Consider the following 13361-nt stretch of genomic DNA (forward strand, 5'->3'; position numbering starts at 1 on the left):
GTGCTTTCTGCAGTTCATAGCCTGTTCTACAGACTGCTGCTCTCAAGGAAAGGCAGGGAGTTAAGAGCCTGTTATATACAGAATGAGCCAAATGGATTGACGATCACCTTCAGGTTCATTCCAAAGAAAAGGAATAAAGATTAGGAAGGTCATAAAATGCTTATCTAAGGTGCGCTCAGGGAGCCACGAATAGGAGGCTTCTAACTCAGTAAGAAATGGTGGTACTTTGGCACCAGGAGGATGGTAAGTGAGAAAAATGACAGAGTGTTTACAAGACTGTGCAGCCCAGGGAGGCAGGAGATCCCAGCACTGCAGCATTCTGTGGGTGCCACCAAATCTTTAGTTTTCATCTACCTACCTACTATCTACCTATCTATCCATCCATCCATCCATCCATCCATCCATCCATCCATCCATCCATCCATCCACCCATCCATTATCTATCAATCATCTATATGCTATGCATCTATCATCTATCTATCTACCTACCTACCTATCTATCTATCTATCTATCTATCTATCTATCTATCTATCTATCTATCATCTATCTATCTTTGCATGATGGAGGATGGAACCCCAGGTCTCACACACACCAAGCCTAGCCTTGCTTCTTTAGATGTATTTAACACACAGTAAGTAAACAGGCATAGTGAGTAAATAAACAGGTGTGGTCAGAGCCAAATTCCTGGAGGACTGTGGCACTAAGGCTCCTTTTAAGGATCACAGTCTCCCCAGCCACCATTAGAACAGTGGTCAGTAACTTGGGCTCTGTATCCACGAAGTGGGCTATCATTGAATATCTTCAACCACAGCTACTATCGCACCGCAGTAAAACAGAGATGCCATTGTGCTTTTGGACAGCTGAGTCCAGTTATCAGGGAATCAAAATCTGTTAGTACTTAAATGTTAGGAAGTTTCACACACAGTATTTCTTAATTAAAGCTTTTCATTTAATACATTTTGATCATGCTTTTTCCTCTTCCAATCCTTCCCCGATTCTCCCCACCTCCCAATTTTAGGTTCTTTCTCTCCCCCCCCCCCCCCGCAAAAAAAAAAAAAGAAAATCAAAACAAACAAAACAGTAAGCCAAAAAAAAAAATGCTGAAACAAAACAAAATGAAGCAAAAGCCACCCCTACCACCTCCCTCCCCCCCAAACCAATGGAGTTTGTTTTGTGTTGGCCAACAGAGAGTGAGCGACTTTGGAGCTCCCGGTCCTAAATGAGATGTCTCCATCAACACCGCACCCCTCAGGGTTCAGAGAACTGTGTAGAAGAGGAGGTAGAAAGAGTGTAGGAGCCGGAAGTAGTGATGACTGCAGGGAAACAGTGTGCCCTGGATGAAACAGGACTGGAGCACATAGGAACTCATGGAGACCGTGGCAGCACACGGTCAAGCCAGCCAGATCCCAGCACTGAAAGGAAGAAAAAGACACAAAGTCCTGCCCCGACCCAGGAAACTATTGGCAAGTGATACCTGCTAGGAAAGGGAAAACCTGTTTTCTCCAATGGAAAGTCACTGTGTATATCAAGCACACTCAAAGCAGGCCCCATGCCCAAGAGTGGTCAACCACCACAAACTTTACGGAATGATTTTTATCTTACCTCAAGGAAGTATGAATTCTGTGAACTGTCATGATCCCATCTAGCGTGGCACCCGTTAATCTGAGCTGAGTAGCACTGGTCTTTACACATTAGCATCTCTGTTTGGTGCATTTCATTAATTAATTAATTAATTAAGTATTCAGTCACATCTTTTTCAATATTTATTAAGCTATGTTGGGTGCTATTGTGGGACTCAGAAACACAGCAGGGATTTTTTTTTTTTAATTGCTTTCCTGGACTCCCATTCTCACAATTAGAACAAGACTGTAACCAAGTAAGGCACAGGGGAGATTTGCTGAGAAAGGTAAAGAACCATGTCATAGCATTTGAAGTGGATGGAGGAATCTAGGCACTGCAGACTGGGATCAGGACCAGGAAGCCTCTCTGGCTAGGTGATCCTTTGGCCAGTTTGACTCTAGGGAGAGAACCAGCCTGAAGACATAGAGTAGAATTCTGTGTATGTGTGGGAGGAACCCATAAAGGAATGAAGAAGGGGCAGTGAGCCCTTGGAGGTAGCAGTGGTTTGAATTTTCTCCTGCCTGAGATGAGAAACTGCCAATAGGTTTGAGCAGAAGAACAGCATGGCTGGACGTGCTACTGTCTGCTAGTAACTTTTTTCTTTCCCTGTAAGGAATCAAAATTTAGGCTCTTATTTAAGCAAGATGGGGAGAGATTACAGTGTTAGTGATAGGTTTTTTGTTTGTTTGTTTGTTTGCTTGCTTGCTTGCTTGCTAGCTTGGTCTGGGAGGGGAGACAGTCAGACCATAGAGCAGCAATCTTCCCTGCTTCAGAATAAAGTGTTTATGCAGAAAAATCACCCCCATACTAACACTGACCTCTGTATGTGAGTGAGTACAGCAAAGAAAATGCTGACATGATTGTTCCATGGCTTGGTTAAGGGGAAGGTTTTTACTGTAGATAAAAGAGAGAAAATATCCAGAAGCATCTGGAAGAGTCCAAGGCAGAGAAAAAAAAACAAAACAAAACAACAACAACAAAAAAAAAACAGACCAGACATGGCCAGGACTATCTGCAAGATGAGGGAGGATAGCTGTGGGGAGGTGGAATCCTTGTCATTATAAAGGGTATTTGGGAGGAGGGAAGTCTGGGGAAGTGACAAGGGCCAGAAAGCTAGGGTAGGAGGTTTGAAATGGAAAACAAGTCCTGGTGGGTAGGCTCAAAGGTAGCCTGGAGACCAGCATGGGGTTTGGTTTGCAACCAAAGGTGGATGCCAGTGGAGTCATAGGTCCCTTCTGCCAGAGGTAAGGGGAATAACTCCTTTTGGCAGATATGAACCCATTTTACAAGTTCCCCAGGAATGCTGGCTTTTGTCTAACCACCAGAAATCCTCCTGTAATCCTCATTTCTGGATGTATGGACTGCTGGTTGCACCACCTGATACCCAACATAGGCAGAGCTCACACAATAAAGCCATTTAGAAAACCATGAAACCCTGGGCCTTAGCACCACATGAACAAGGCCAGAAGAAAACATAGACAAGTATCTGGAACATTCTACCTTATTCACTTATAAAAACCTTCTCCCTTTACTCTGTTGACTAGCGACCCCCCATCCTGCTGGTATACTCTAACACAGCCTATGTCATACTTTATTTTGACAACTTGAGTTAGCTCTCATGACCTTCCAACTCAGATGAGGGGGAAAAAACAAACAAACAAACAAACAAAAAACAAACAAACAAAAAAGAACAATCCTTCATTCTAAAATGAAGCAGTGATGACATTCAACAAAGACCTTCACTCTGAGGCTTTGAAGAGTTTAAGGTTGTTTGACCGGAAGGAAGGTTTACTCACAATCAAAGCGTGATCACGGCCCATCGTGATGACTGTCCGGTTCACTGTGCGAAGCAGCTGGACCATGATCTCTTGGATGTGGTCGTAGGTGAAGGCCTACAATGCAGCCAGAGACACCGTTGTTATCATTGTGACACTAGACCAGTTCATCCTTCCAAAGACATGGACAGTAGGAACCAAACATAGCTAATGCACCTCACAAATTTTCTGGTTCCATCAAGCCCAGACAGACCTCAGTCTTTCTCTGGACTTCAGTTCTCCACTCTCCATCCCTATGTCCTTCCAAGGCTCAAAGGAAGGACGGACAGGAAAGCTCTCTCTTGACATCTTTATTTCTACAATTTTTTTTGTTGGCTTATCACTTCCTATAGCTTGCATCACATAAACACTAAATGGTTACAGTACTTACTAAGCACCTGGTACTCAGCTAAGCACTTCACCCATTTTCTCATCAAGATAAGCAACATTATGACCGTCACTATTCAGATGAACAGATGGAAACTCAGAAAAGTGAAACCACTTGTTTGGGGTTACCCAGCAAGGAAGTCAGGGAGAGAGTTGACTCTAGGAGTCTGACTCCTGAGTCTGCCCCTTTCTCACACTCCCTGGAGCAACAAGGACAGGGGGACAGATCTCAACTTGCTGCTGAGGCTTCATTAGTCTTGCCCATATGTCAAGATGAATATATTCTGTTTTCAAATGGACCAACTTCTAGCTTCTTTTGTGACTTCTGATCTTTTCTCTTTTAGAATATCCTCAATGCTATGTATTCACTGCTCTTTTATCTTTTCTTCATTCCTTTACAATTGCATCAAATTTATATAATGGCCTCCACTCAGTGTACTTTCCCTCAGGACTACATCTCTTGCCTTACCAAAATAGATATTAAAAGTACTCCTTTCCTCTAGAACTCCTGACCCTGGCTTCTTTAAAATATCCATTTCTTTTTTAGTCCAAAGAGCATCAATTAGACTCTTTTGGAAGTTTGGTATTTAAAGTGCAAAACTGTCACATTCCATTCATTTGCTCTGAAAGTCCACACTATGGAGACTGTCTAGGGGAGTGTTTTGAGAACAGATGGACTTGACTTTGTATCCTTCCTCTCCTAATTTGAACTGGGTGACCTTGGGAAACCACTTTTCCCTTCTGTGTTGCAGCTTCTGTATGTATGAATATGGCCAACATAAAAAAACTTTAGTTACTTATTTGATTTTTCAGCTAGAGACCGAGGTAAACTCCATCCCCAGAGTTTTGAAGCATCCGCTTACAACAAGTGCTGAGTGGATCCTGAGATTCAACGTTCCTTTAGTCTGCGTCAGCATCCTGGCCAAGCTTGCAGATTCCCTGCACGTAGCAGAAAGTGCAGTCTGAGGTGATGCATACTATAAACCCTGGCTGATATGGAAATGTCACCCAAAGAATGTATAGCTTATATGCAAATGGAAAACTTTCAAGATGATAAACCTGTGCTAAGCAGTAAAAGTGCAGCCACAAATCAGCTGCTCTTAATTGCTCCAGTGCCAGGCAAGTGGAGGCTAACCCAACAGAAGTGTCTTCCAGGCCCAAACTAAATGCTGGCTTGTAATTGAAATGACAAAATCAGTCTTCCCATTATGGTCCTGGCAAAGAAATTAATCCACCCAACATAAACACATTGCAAATTGCAGTGATTTTTTCTTTTAATAATTATGATATCTGGAAGGGACTTTAATTGATCTCTCTTGTATGAGGCCAGTGAGAAGAAAAAGACAGCTGGAGGTAGATGGGCTGAGGTAGGGACAACCCATCTTTTTGATTCGCCCTAAACCCTTGTTGTTTTCAAACATGAAATAGTCTCTCCACAACAACAGGAGCTTTATATCACCTCTGAGGTGAGTTTTAGTAAGAGAACCAGACATGGCACTGAATTGCAACCCAAACCCAGCTGCAGGATGGTTGTGTCCTTTGCTCTTTCTTTCAACCCCTCTGATAATCTTAACTGGGAAATCTCCCTCTGGTGTCTTTTTAATTCTGTTCTTTCATTCATGTAAGTACCCCCTTTAAAGAGGGGTGTCCCGTTGGGTCAGAGCAGGCAGGAGGTGAACAGCGTTTAGTCAGGTTAGTTGTTTTTTATGACAAATGTGCAAGAGAAAAACCACCCCAAAACCTGACAAGAAAGCAAAACGAGGACAACATGACATTTTAATCGAATATTTCTGATAAAATAACTGATGGGCCTCTCTTGGGAAATGCAGTTCTTATAGATCATCCACAGCTGATTAGACACCAAGAGTTTATCTCTCTGCAGAGCTACAGATTTCTACAGGGGTGAGAGGTCACTGAGTGAACGATAGCATTTGGTGTTGGCTCTTTGCTTTGGAAAGGATACGGCTTTATTGTTCTGTGCTAGCGTCACCTGTCTGAGATCTGATGGCAATTTTCTGTCTCTTCTCTCACAAAAGATCAGGGCTCATATGCTTTTACTAAAGATTTATTTTCTTTTTATTTATGTGTGTCTCTCTGAATGTGTATGCAGGTGTACTGGAAAGAAGGAGAGGGTGGTAGGTCCCCTGGAGCTATAGTAACAAATAGTCATGAGTCATCTACCCAATATGGACCCTGGGAACAGAACCTCTGGGGAAGCAGGAAGCACTCTTAACCATTGAGTCACCTCTCCATGCACTAAGGCCTATGTACTTTTAGGTGGCTCATTTGCTATTCCCCTTGTTTCCAGTTTTATCAGTGAAGTAAAGCCCTGACATATGTCAGCTTGTAATGAGATAACCTGATATTTTTTTAACACAGAGAATCCTACATTGACACAAGGGATGCTGAATGAACACTTACAGTGGATAGCTTTATAGACTGTTATTGATTTTTAGGAAAACTATAAATGCATGTAGTTTTCAGAATTTCCAAAAAAAGTTCATTTGAAGCAAAACAACAAAATCCTGAGTCTCTCCTCCATCCCAGAATCTTTATACTCTTTCAGGTGTCCTAGCTGTGACTCTAGTATTTACAAGCATGTCACCTATGATAAGCTTACACCATTCCATTGTGAAATAGTTTTCTTTTTTTCCTCACTTGGTGGCTACATAAACCGAGGACATGACCAGTCTGATGTATGGCTGAGGGGGAAGGATTTTACTATCGATATGAGGTAGATGCCGGTGGCATCTGTAAAAGACCACAACACAGAGAGAAGTAGCAAACTGAACGTGGCCTGCAGACTGGATCAGGCCATGGCAGGGCATGGGGGAGAGTGTGCGGGAAAGGCCAAGAGAGTGAAGGCAAAGGAGACAGAGAGAGAAGGGTGAGAGAGAGAGGGGCCAAGAAGGGAGGATAAAAGAGAGCAGGGACCAAGAAAGGACATTGCTGAAATGGCAAGATTATGAGGGAATGAGAAGCTGGGGAGAGGGGAGCTAGTGAGTTGGAGAACTTGGTGGTAGAGGGCAGAGTGAGAAGATCTGAGAAGAGCCAGGATGCCAGCATGGACTCTGAAACATGCATTTGGGATGCCGAGAGAGCCTAGAGGCCAGCAAGCACTTTGGAATGCTAACAAGCACCACAGACTTTCTCTTGGACCTGACAAGTGGCACTTTGTGTTCACTATCTGGACAGAAAGATAAATAATACTTCACTCTCCCCCTCCTCAGGCCCACATATACTTCCATTGCTCCCTCTGACCATTAGAGTTAACACTTAATATTTAAACATTTTAAACATATAAATGATACTTTATCCAAGTTGCAAGCCATGACAAATTCTCATTTCTTTGTGTGTGTATGCATGTATGAGTTTAGCTATGTCTGTCTATAAATATGTAAATATATGTTTGTGTGTGTATGCATATGGATGTGTATAAATGTGTATTTATGTGTATACATTGGAATGGGTGTATGCATACGCCCATGCACATATGTGCTTGTACCCACAGAGGCCAGAGGTTTCCTCACTTACTTTTGACTTCATTATTTGGGACAGTCTCTCACTGAAGTCAAAGCTCACTCATTCAGGCCAAAGTGTTTCAGGAATTTGTCTCTCTCCCCTGTATCCAACCCTCAAAGGCTGGGGTTAAAGACAAAATTAAGGATAAAGGATCATATATATGGCATTGAATCTAAAGGCTCGTTGAGAGAGTAGGGAGAGGGAGGGAAAGAGAGAATATAAATTCATTCTCTGCCCAGAAACACAGTTGTAATATATGGCTGGCTAGCATTTTTCTTGGCTGTGTTCTTATATAAGAGGCTTTTCCAATTTTCATTCATATCTTGAAGAATCACAATACCTAACTTTGAAGAGATAGTAATAGCTATCATCTAGCTATTACTGAAACTGATGCTTTGGCCACCAGAGATATGATTTTTTCATGAATTTGAGGTTCAATTTGATAGTCTATCCTTTTTCCTCCTAGTTGGATTAGATGCTGTCCTGGAAGAGTTTGCTGGCTCAACACCTGGCTTCAGAAAGCAAACTGTAGAAACAGTCAGTGATAGAGGGGACTGAGCGCAGTGGCGCTTAAGAATAAAGTACTGCCAGATCCTGTCACTTCTGCCTCTAACACAACACAGGGTGACTGCCATTTTCTGTATAAAATTTGAGCAATACTTCCTGAGAATTGTGACTGAATTATCCTGTTAGGGGAAAGGAGAACTCGAGTCAGCAGCAGCAAAGGATATGGTCAAAGGGGGAAAAGTATGGGTTTTAATTCTGACATTGTTGTCAGCTAACATGGTTTGAGGTCTCACTCTATATCAAGGCCTATACATGGGGATCTGGCAACCTGTTAAATATCTTACTTTACTTAATATAGGGCTCTACTCTGATCCCAATATAAACCACCAGGACCAGCACCTATTTCAATGACTTATCTGGGGATGATTCTTTCTTGTCCAAGCTCCCTTCCAGCTGGTTCAAGCTCTTTCAGTGTTTCAGAGTGTGATGCTGTCTGCAGCCCTCCAAGACTCTATTGCAGATGTCTTCAGTGCTATGAGCAGTGCTGTGCAAAAAAACAGTATCTCACTGCAGAGACTACAGAGTCACCACTAGCCATACTCTCCCTTTGTCTGTCTCTGACCTAAATAACCTTGGCTCTCCGGGCCTCAGGGTCTTCATCCATATGTTACATACAATGCCGCCACCCTGCCAGAGCTCTCTGAGAAATTCTGACTAGTTCTAGGGAACAATTTATGCGCTATGATTCATTGAAAAAAATTCACAATAATTGACGTCAGAAGAAAGATAAGTCTTTCTCGGTGATAGAGTAACAAAGGACAACCTGTACTGTTAGGTAAATGAAACTCACAAGAGATAGAGTGAACTCACAAGAGATAGAGTGGATTCATCTCAGGGACTACAGTTCACCATGGCAGCCCTCAGCCTCACTTTCTGGGTGATGAAGAGATGTGGGAACGCTCTCCACCAGTACCTGCTCAGAGACCTCCCCCATAGCCAGAGATATAACCCTGGTCTCACACACTGGTGGCTACTGTTAACATCAATCATCTGACAGAAATACAAACTAACATGCGCTAACTTTTTTTCCTAAATGGCGCAGCTATGAAATGTTTTATTTCATTTACAAATTGCTTTTAACTTCCATTTCCTGACATATTTTTTTAAAAAGTACTTAAATTAACAAAAGAAAAATTAAATCAATAAAACCACAAACAATGCAAATTTCACTGTGCGCTTCTTTTATGCAGATCCTGAGCACTGTTTTTTGAGGGCTTTTATTAAAACACACTGGAATCTCTAAGCTGCAGCCTAGAGAGAAAAAAAAATCAAACCTTTCTCCAAGTGTAACTCCAGCATCTTAATGCTGATGAATGAATACTGAACAAAGCCACGTATATAAGCACACATATCTGACATGCTCTAAAATTTGTGCTCTGTTCTTCAAAATAAGAGTCCTTTATGGAGAGTGAATAAGAGGGAAAGAATAAAGATCACAGCTAACATTTGTTAAATTCTGACCGCATTCCAGGCAATGGGCTGTGTGTTCTACATTTATCTCAATGTATTTTGACAGACATGCTGGAGCTAAATACTATCCTATTTTAAGGCGTAAAATAGGACCTGCTCTAGTTATTATCATTCAGTTTATAGTAAGCACTTGATACACAGCAGACGGTGTAGGAATCTCTCAGGATTCTGAGAAAAAGCTTGCATATCTGCTGCACTGGCTCCAGTGGTACAAGCAAAGAAACAGAGAAATGTATATGACTGGTCCAGGCATGGTAGGTAAGAGAGCTGGAGGAGAATCCATGTCTCTCTAGTTGCAAGGATATTTTTCTTCCTGTGCTAGTTAATTATAGCAACACTTCACAATTTATAATATCCAAATGAACAAGCAAAGTAAATGTTCCCAAATTGAGAATCTTTTAAAATTTTACTTTACATCCTTATTGTAGTCCCATCCTCCTTCTTTCTTTTCCCTACCTCCTACTCCCCCTACTCAGAAAAGGAGAGATCTACCACCACCAAACCACTCTGGCACATCAAGTCACATCAGGACTGAGCACATCCTCTTTCACTGAGATGGGCAAGGCAGCCCTGCCAGAGAGAAATGATTGAAAAGCAGGTGACAGAGTCCATGTCAGAGACATCCCCTTTCACCCTTACTAGAGGACCCACATGAGGACTAAGCTGCCCAATTGCATTTGTGTGTGGTGGTGCACGCCTTTAACCCCAGCATGCACAGGCAGGCAGATCTCTGTGAGTTCAAAGCCATTCTGGTCTACATAGTGAGTTCCAGGACAGACAGAGCTACATAGTGAGGACCCTACATAAAATGACAAGGAGGAAGAGGAAGGAAGGAAGGAAGGAAGGAAGGAAGGAAGGAAGGAAGGAAGGAAGGAAGGAAAAGAAGATGGAGAGGAAGAGGAAGAAGGAGAAGAAGAAGAAGAGGAGGAGGAAGAGGAGGAGGAGGAGGAGGAGGAGGAGGAGGAGGAGGAGGAGGAATTTACATTGTTGTTACCATCATCATCTTGTTGCAAAACTGATGGCTTATCCACAACAAAGAATAATAAGTGTATGTGACCCAGAGGACCTGCAAGTCCAATTGTTCCACCCTAAAAACAGGTGTATCAGCCTGAATTCATCAAATCTGAGGTTGTGCTTTTTGTTTTTCAGAGTTCCTTGGGCAAGGCAACAGGCTTAGACAGACTTACTTTTGAAAGACCATCTCACATGTATCAAGGCTACTAAAAAGAAAATTCCTTCTAGCAAGAAGATAATCAATACAATCACACAAGAATTGAGTCGTAATTGAGTATTAGCTATTAGCTAATGTACTGTTCACCTTTAAATAATTACTTAAGCAATTATTAATTTTAATTATTAGTTTCAATTATTTGTTTTCTATTTCGGTGCTGATTCATCATTTATTTCCAAATCGTCTGGGCTTCTTTAAGCTGTTCTGAAAGGTAAACTCTCAAAGCTTAAGTGCAAACTGAATCAAAACAGCAAATGGCCCTGCAGCCATGGGCTCCTCTGAGCTTTCTACCATAAAAATGGGACTCTGTAGGTTATTTGTAATAGCTCCAGAAACTTAACAGAAATTGCATACTCATCTCTCATCAATATTCTTGCACAGGCTACCGAAAATGTCAAGACTCGTTGGAAAGAGAACAGAATGAACAAGGAAACCTGCTTAACTTTTTTGGTCAGAAAATTCAGAATGATGCTTATGCTGCATTGATTTTTATTAATGAGTAAACAAATTACTTAATCTGTAATGCATGCTGTTTGTTTGGTAGATGATATAGTTGAAAAAAAAACATGCATCCATGGAAACAGGATAACAAAAGAACTTCATGATGCTGAAGACCTTTGAAACTCCTCATCCAGAAAGCTATCAAAGATGGGCTTCCATCCCTCCACATCCCACTTCCCATGAGTCTCCTGTCTCCCCTCAAGACTTATATCCTTTCTTTCTGTCCCCTCACTGATTACTGAGTTTCATCTCCACTGAGTTTTTGTTTTTGCCTACTTTATCATCAGCTTTTATTTCTGCTTCTTGTACAGACTGAGTTATACTGTGGTACCCATGTGGGTGCCTGTGAACATCACCAACATTCTCCCATATTCCAAACATACTTGTAACTCTGATACCTGAAATTCCATAGAAAGTGCTCCTTTCTTGATCCCACTGTAACTCTTCTGCTATAATGTAGCCCATAGAGAGAGTGTTAAGAAAACAAGGCTTCTGAGGCACAGGTTATAAGATACCCATCCCTCCTTACCCCCTCATGCTCCTGAACAAGTAGATCATGAGTCATCCTAGAATCATTTGGAGAATAGGAATTGGGTCTATGTCATTATTTTAGGTTCAACACCTAGCATGGATAGCTTATACATAATAAGTAATTGCTAGGATTTTATCAAGCCGATACAGATCTTATTTAGTTAATTGGAAGATCTACTGGAAGAAAAGTAGTAATGGCTGAGAGAATGAGGAGTGATTCTTTGAATGAGGAGACAGAATCAGGAACAGACTTTTTTTTTTTAAAGCTGGTTTTTGGAACACAGCTTGACCTCACACAAAAGACTGAGGGGAAAACAGAGGAGATGAAAATCAACACCATCTTCTCTCTGTCCTACAGTGAAAATACCCCTAATCATCCCACCATCCTCCAGAGACAGAACATAGGAATCAGCAACTCATTTGGCGATGGCTGATAGAATTTCCACAGCAGGAACACCACAAATTAAAACTCTATAGCTCTCACACTTTACAACAGGCTCTTCCCACAAATTCTTTCCAAGTCAAGCAGACATGACATCTCTACACCCAGGTGGAACTCAGGGCTCTCACTAACTAGTCCACTTAGGGATCGATTGTGCCAGTGACTGCAGAGAAATTGCCAGCAACAGAGGCTTTAGAATCAGAGCCCTGAATGACTTTTCTTTCTCCAGGACAGGACTGAAGAAAGATGCCAATCTCAAGAGCATGAGAAGTGGCCAGAAATGGCCAATAAAGCTGCAGAACGAATGTGTTTCCTCTGCCCTTACACAAACACATCACCATCGTTCAAGAATGGATGTAATTAAAGCCTTCCCCAGAAAGCCATGTCTATAAAGAACACCCTGAGCTGCTGTGTCCCTGTCCGTGGTGCTGAAAAACAAGCCTTGTCGACAAAAGGCATTTCTCCTTGTTTACAGAGGTTCAGTGTCTCTCCCTCCTAACTGCACAAAGAGGGTGTTTTCATTTTAATATTGGTTCCATGTGCTTTATTTTTCTCTACCTTTAAATTTTTACTGTATAGTTTTTAAAAATCATCTTTCGATTTTTGATATATTACCAATTGTACCACCCTCACCCAGCTCCTTCTGCGACATTTAGGTAGTATGCATCATTTCCTCTACTTCTTCCTTGTTATATGATCAATTTATTGTTATATGATCAATTTATTCACCTATGGTAAATTAGGAAAAGGTAGACGTAGTTTTATTTTTCCTGGTGTAATGACAATTTTCTAATTTTATTATATTTTCTTGGACCTTTTTTTTAATTGTAAAAAGGAGCTAACTACCTTATTTCTAAGTCTATGTATTCAAAGTCTCTACTTAAAAACATTTTGGGGATTTTAATAGAAACCTTTTTTTTCCACACTATCGTGTTTTACTCTACCCCAATTCATCCCAGATCCTCCTTACCTCACTACACCCTCCCCAATTTTATGTTCTCTGCCTCTTTAAAAACCAACAAAAATAAACAAATATAAAAGCAAGCAAACAACAACAAAAAAACAAGAAGCATATAAACAACCCCCCCAAAACCCACAAAAATTAAAACCAAAATGATCAAGCAAAAGATCAATTAAATAGAGGTCGTGGCCTTACCCACAAGACTCGCATAGGCTTAAGACAATGCCCTTACATGTAACCCATGGCTTGCGCCCTTCCCCGACCAGCTCAGGGGCAGGAAGGTTTTTCTTCTGAATGCTCAGTCAGCATCAGGC

At 41.5% G+C, this 13361-nt stretch overlaps 1 protein-coding gene across 1 annotated transcript in view; it reads right to left on the bottom strand.

The window, feature by feature from the left end:
* The window catches only part of Dock2 (dedicator of cytokinesis 2), a 403875-nt gene that overhangs the window by 204561 nt on the left and 185953 nt on the right, over window positions 1–13361 (bottom strand). Inside the window, exon 27 of the mRNA XM_055604610.1 lies at window positions 3418–3513. Coding sequence (XP_055460585.1) covers window positions 3418–3513 — 96 coding nt within the window. The remainder of the gene's footprint in view (window positions 1–3417; window positions 3514–13361) is intronic.

The sequence above is a fragment of the Psammomys obesus genome, unplaced genomic scaffold (assembly GCF_907164565.1).
Source record: "Psammomys obesus unplaced genomic scaffold, mPsaObe1.curated_primary_1811, whole genome shotgun sequence".
Lineage (NCBI taxonomy): Eukaryota > Metazoa > Chordata > Mammalia > Rodentia > Muridae > Psammomys > Psammomys obesus.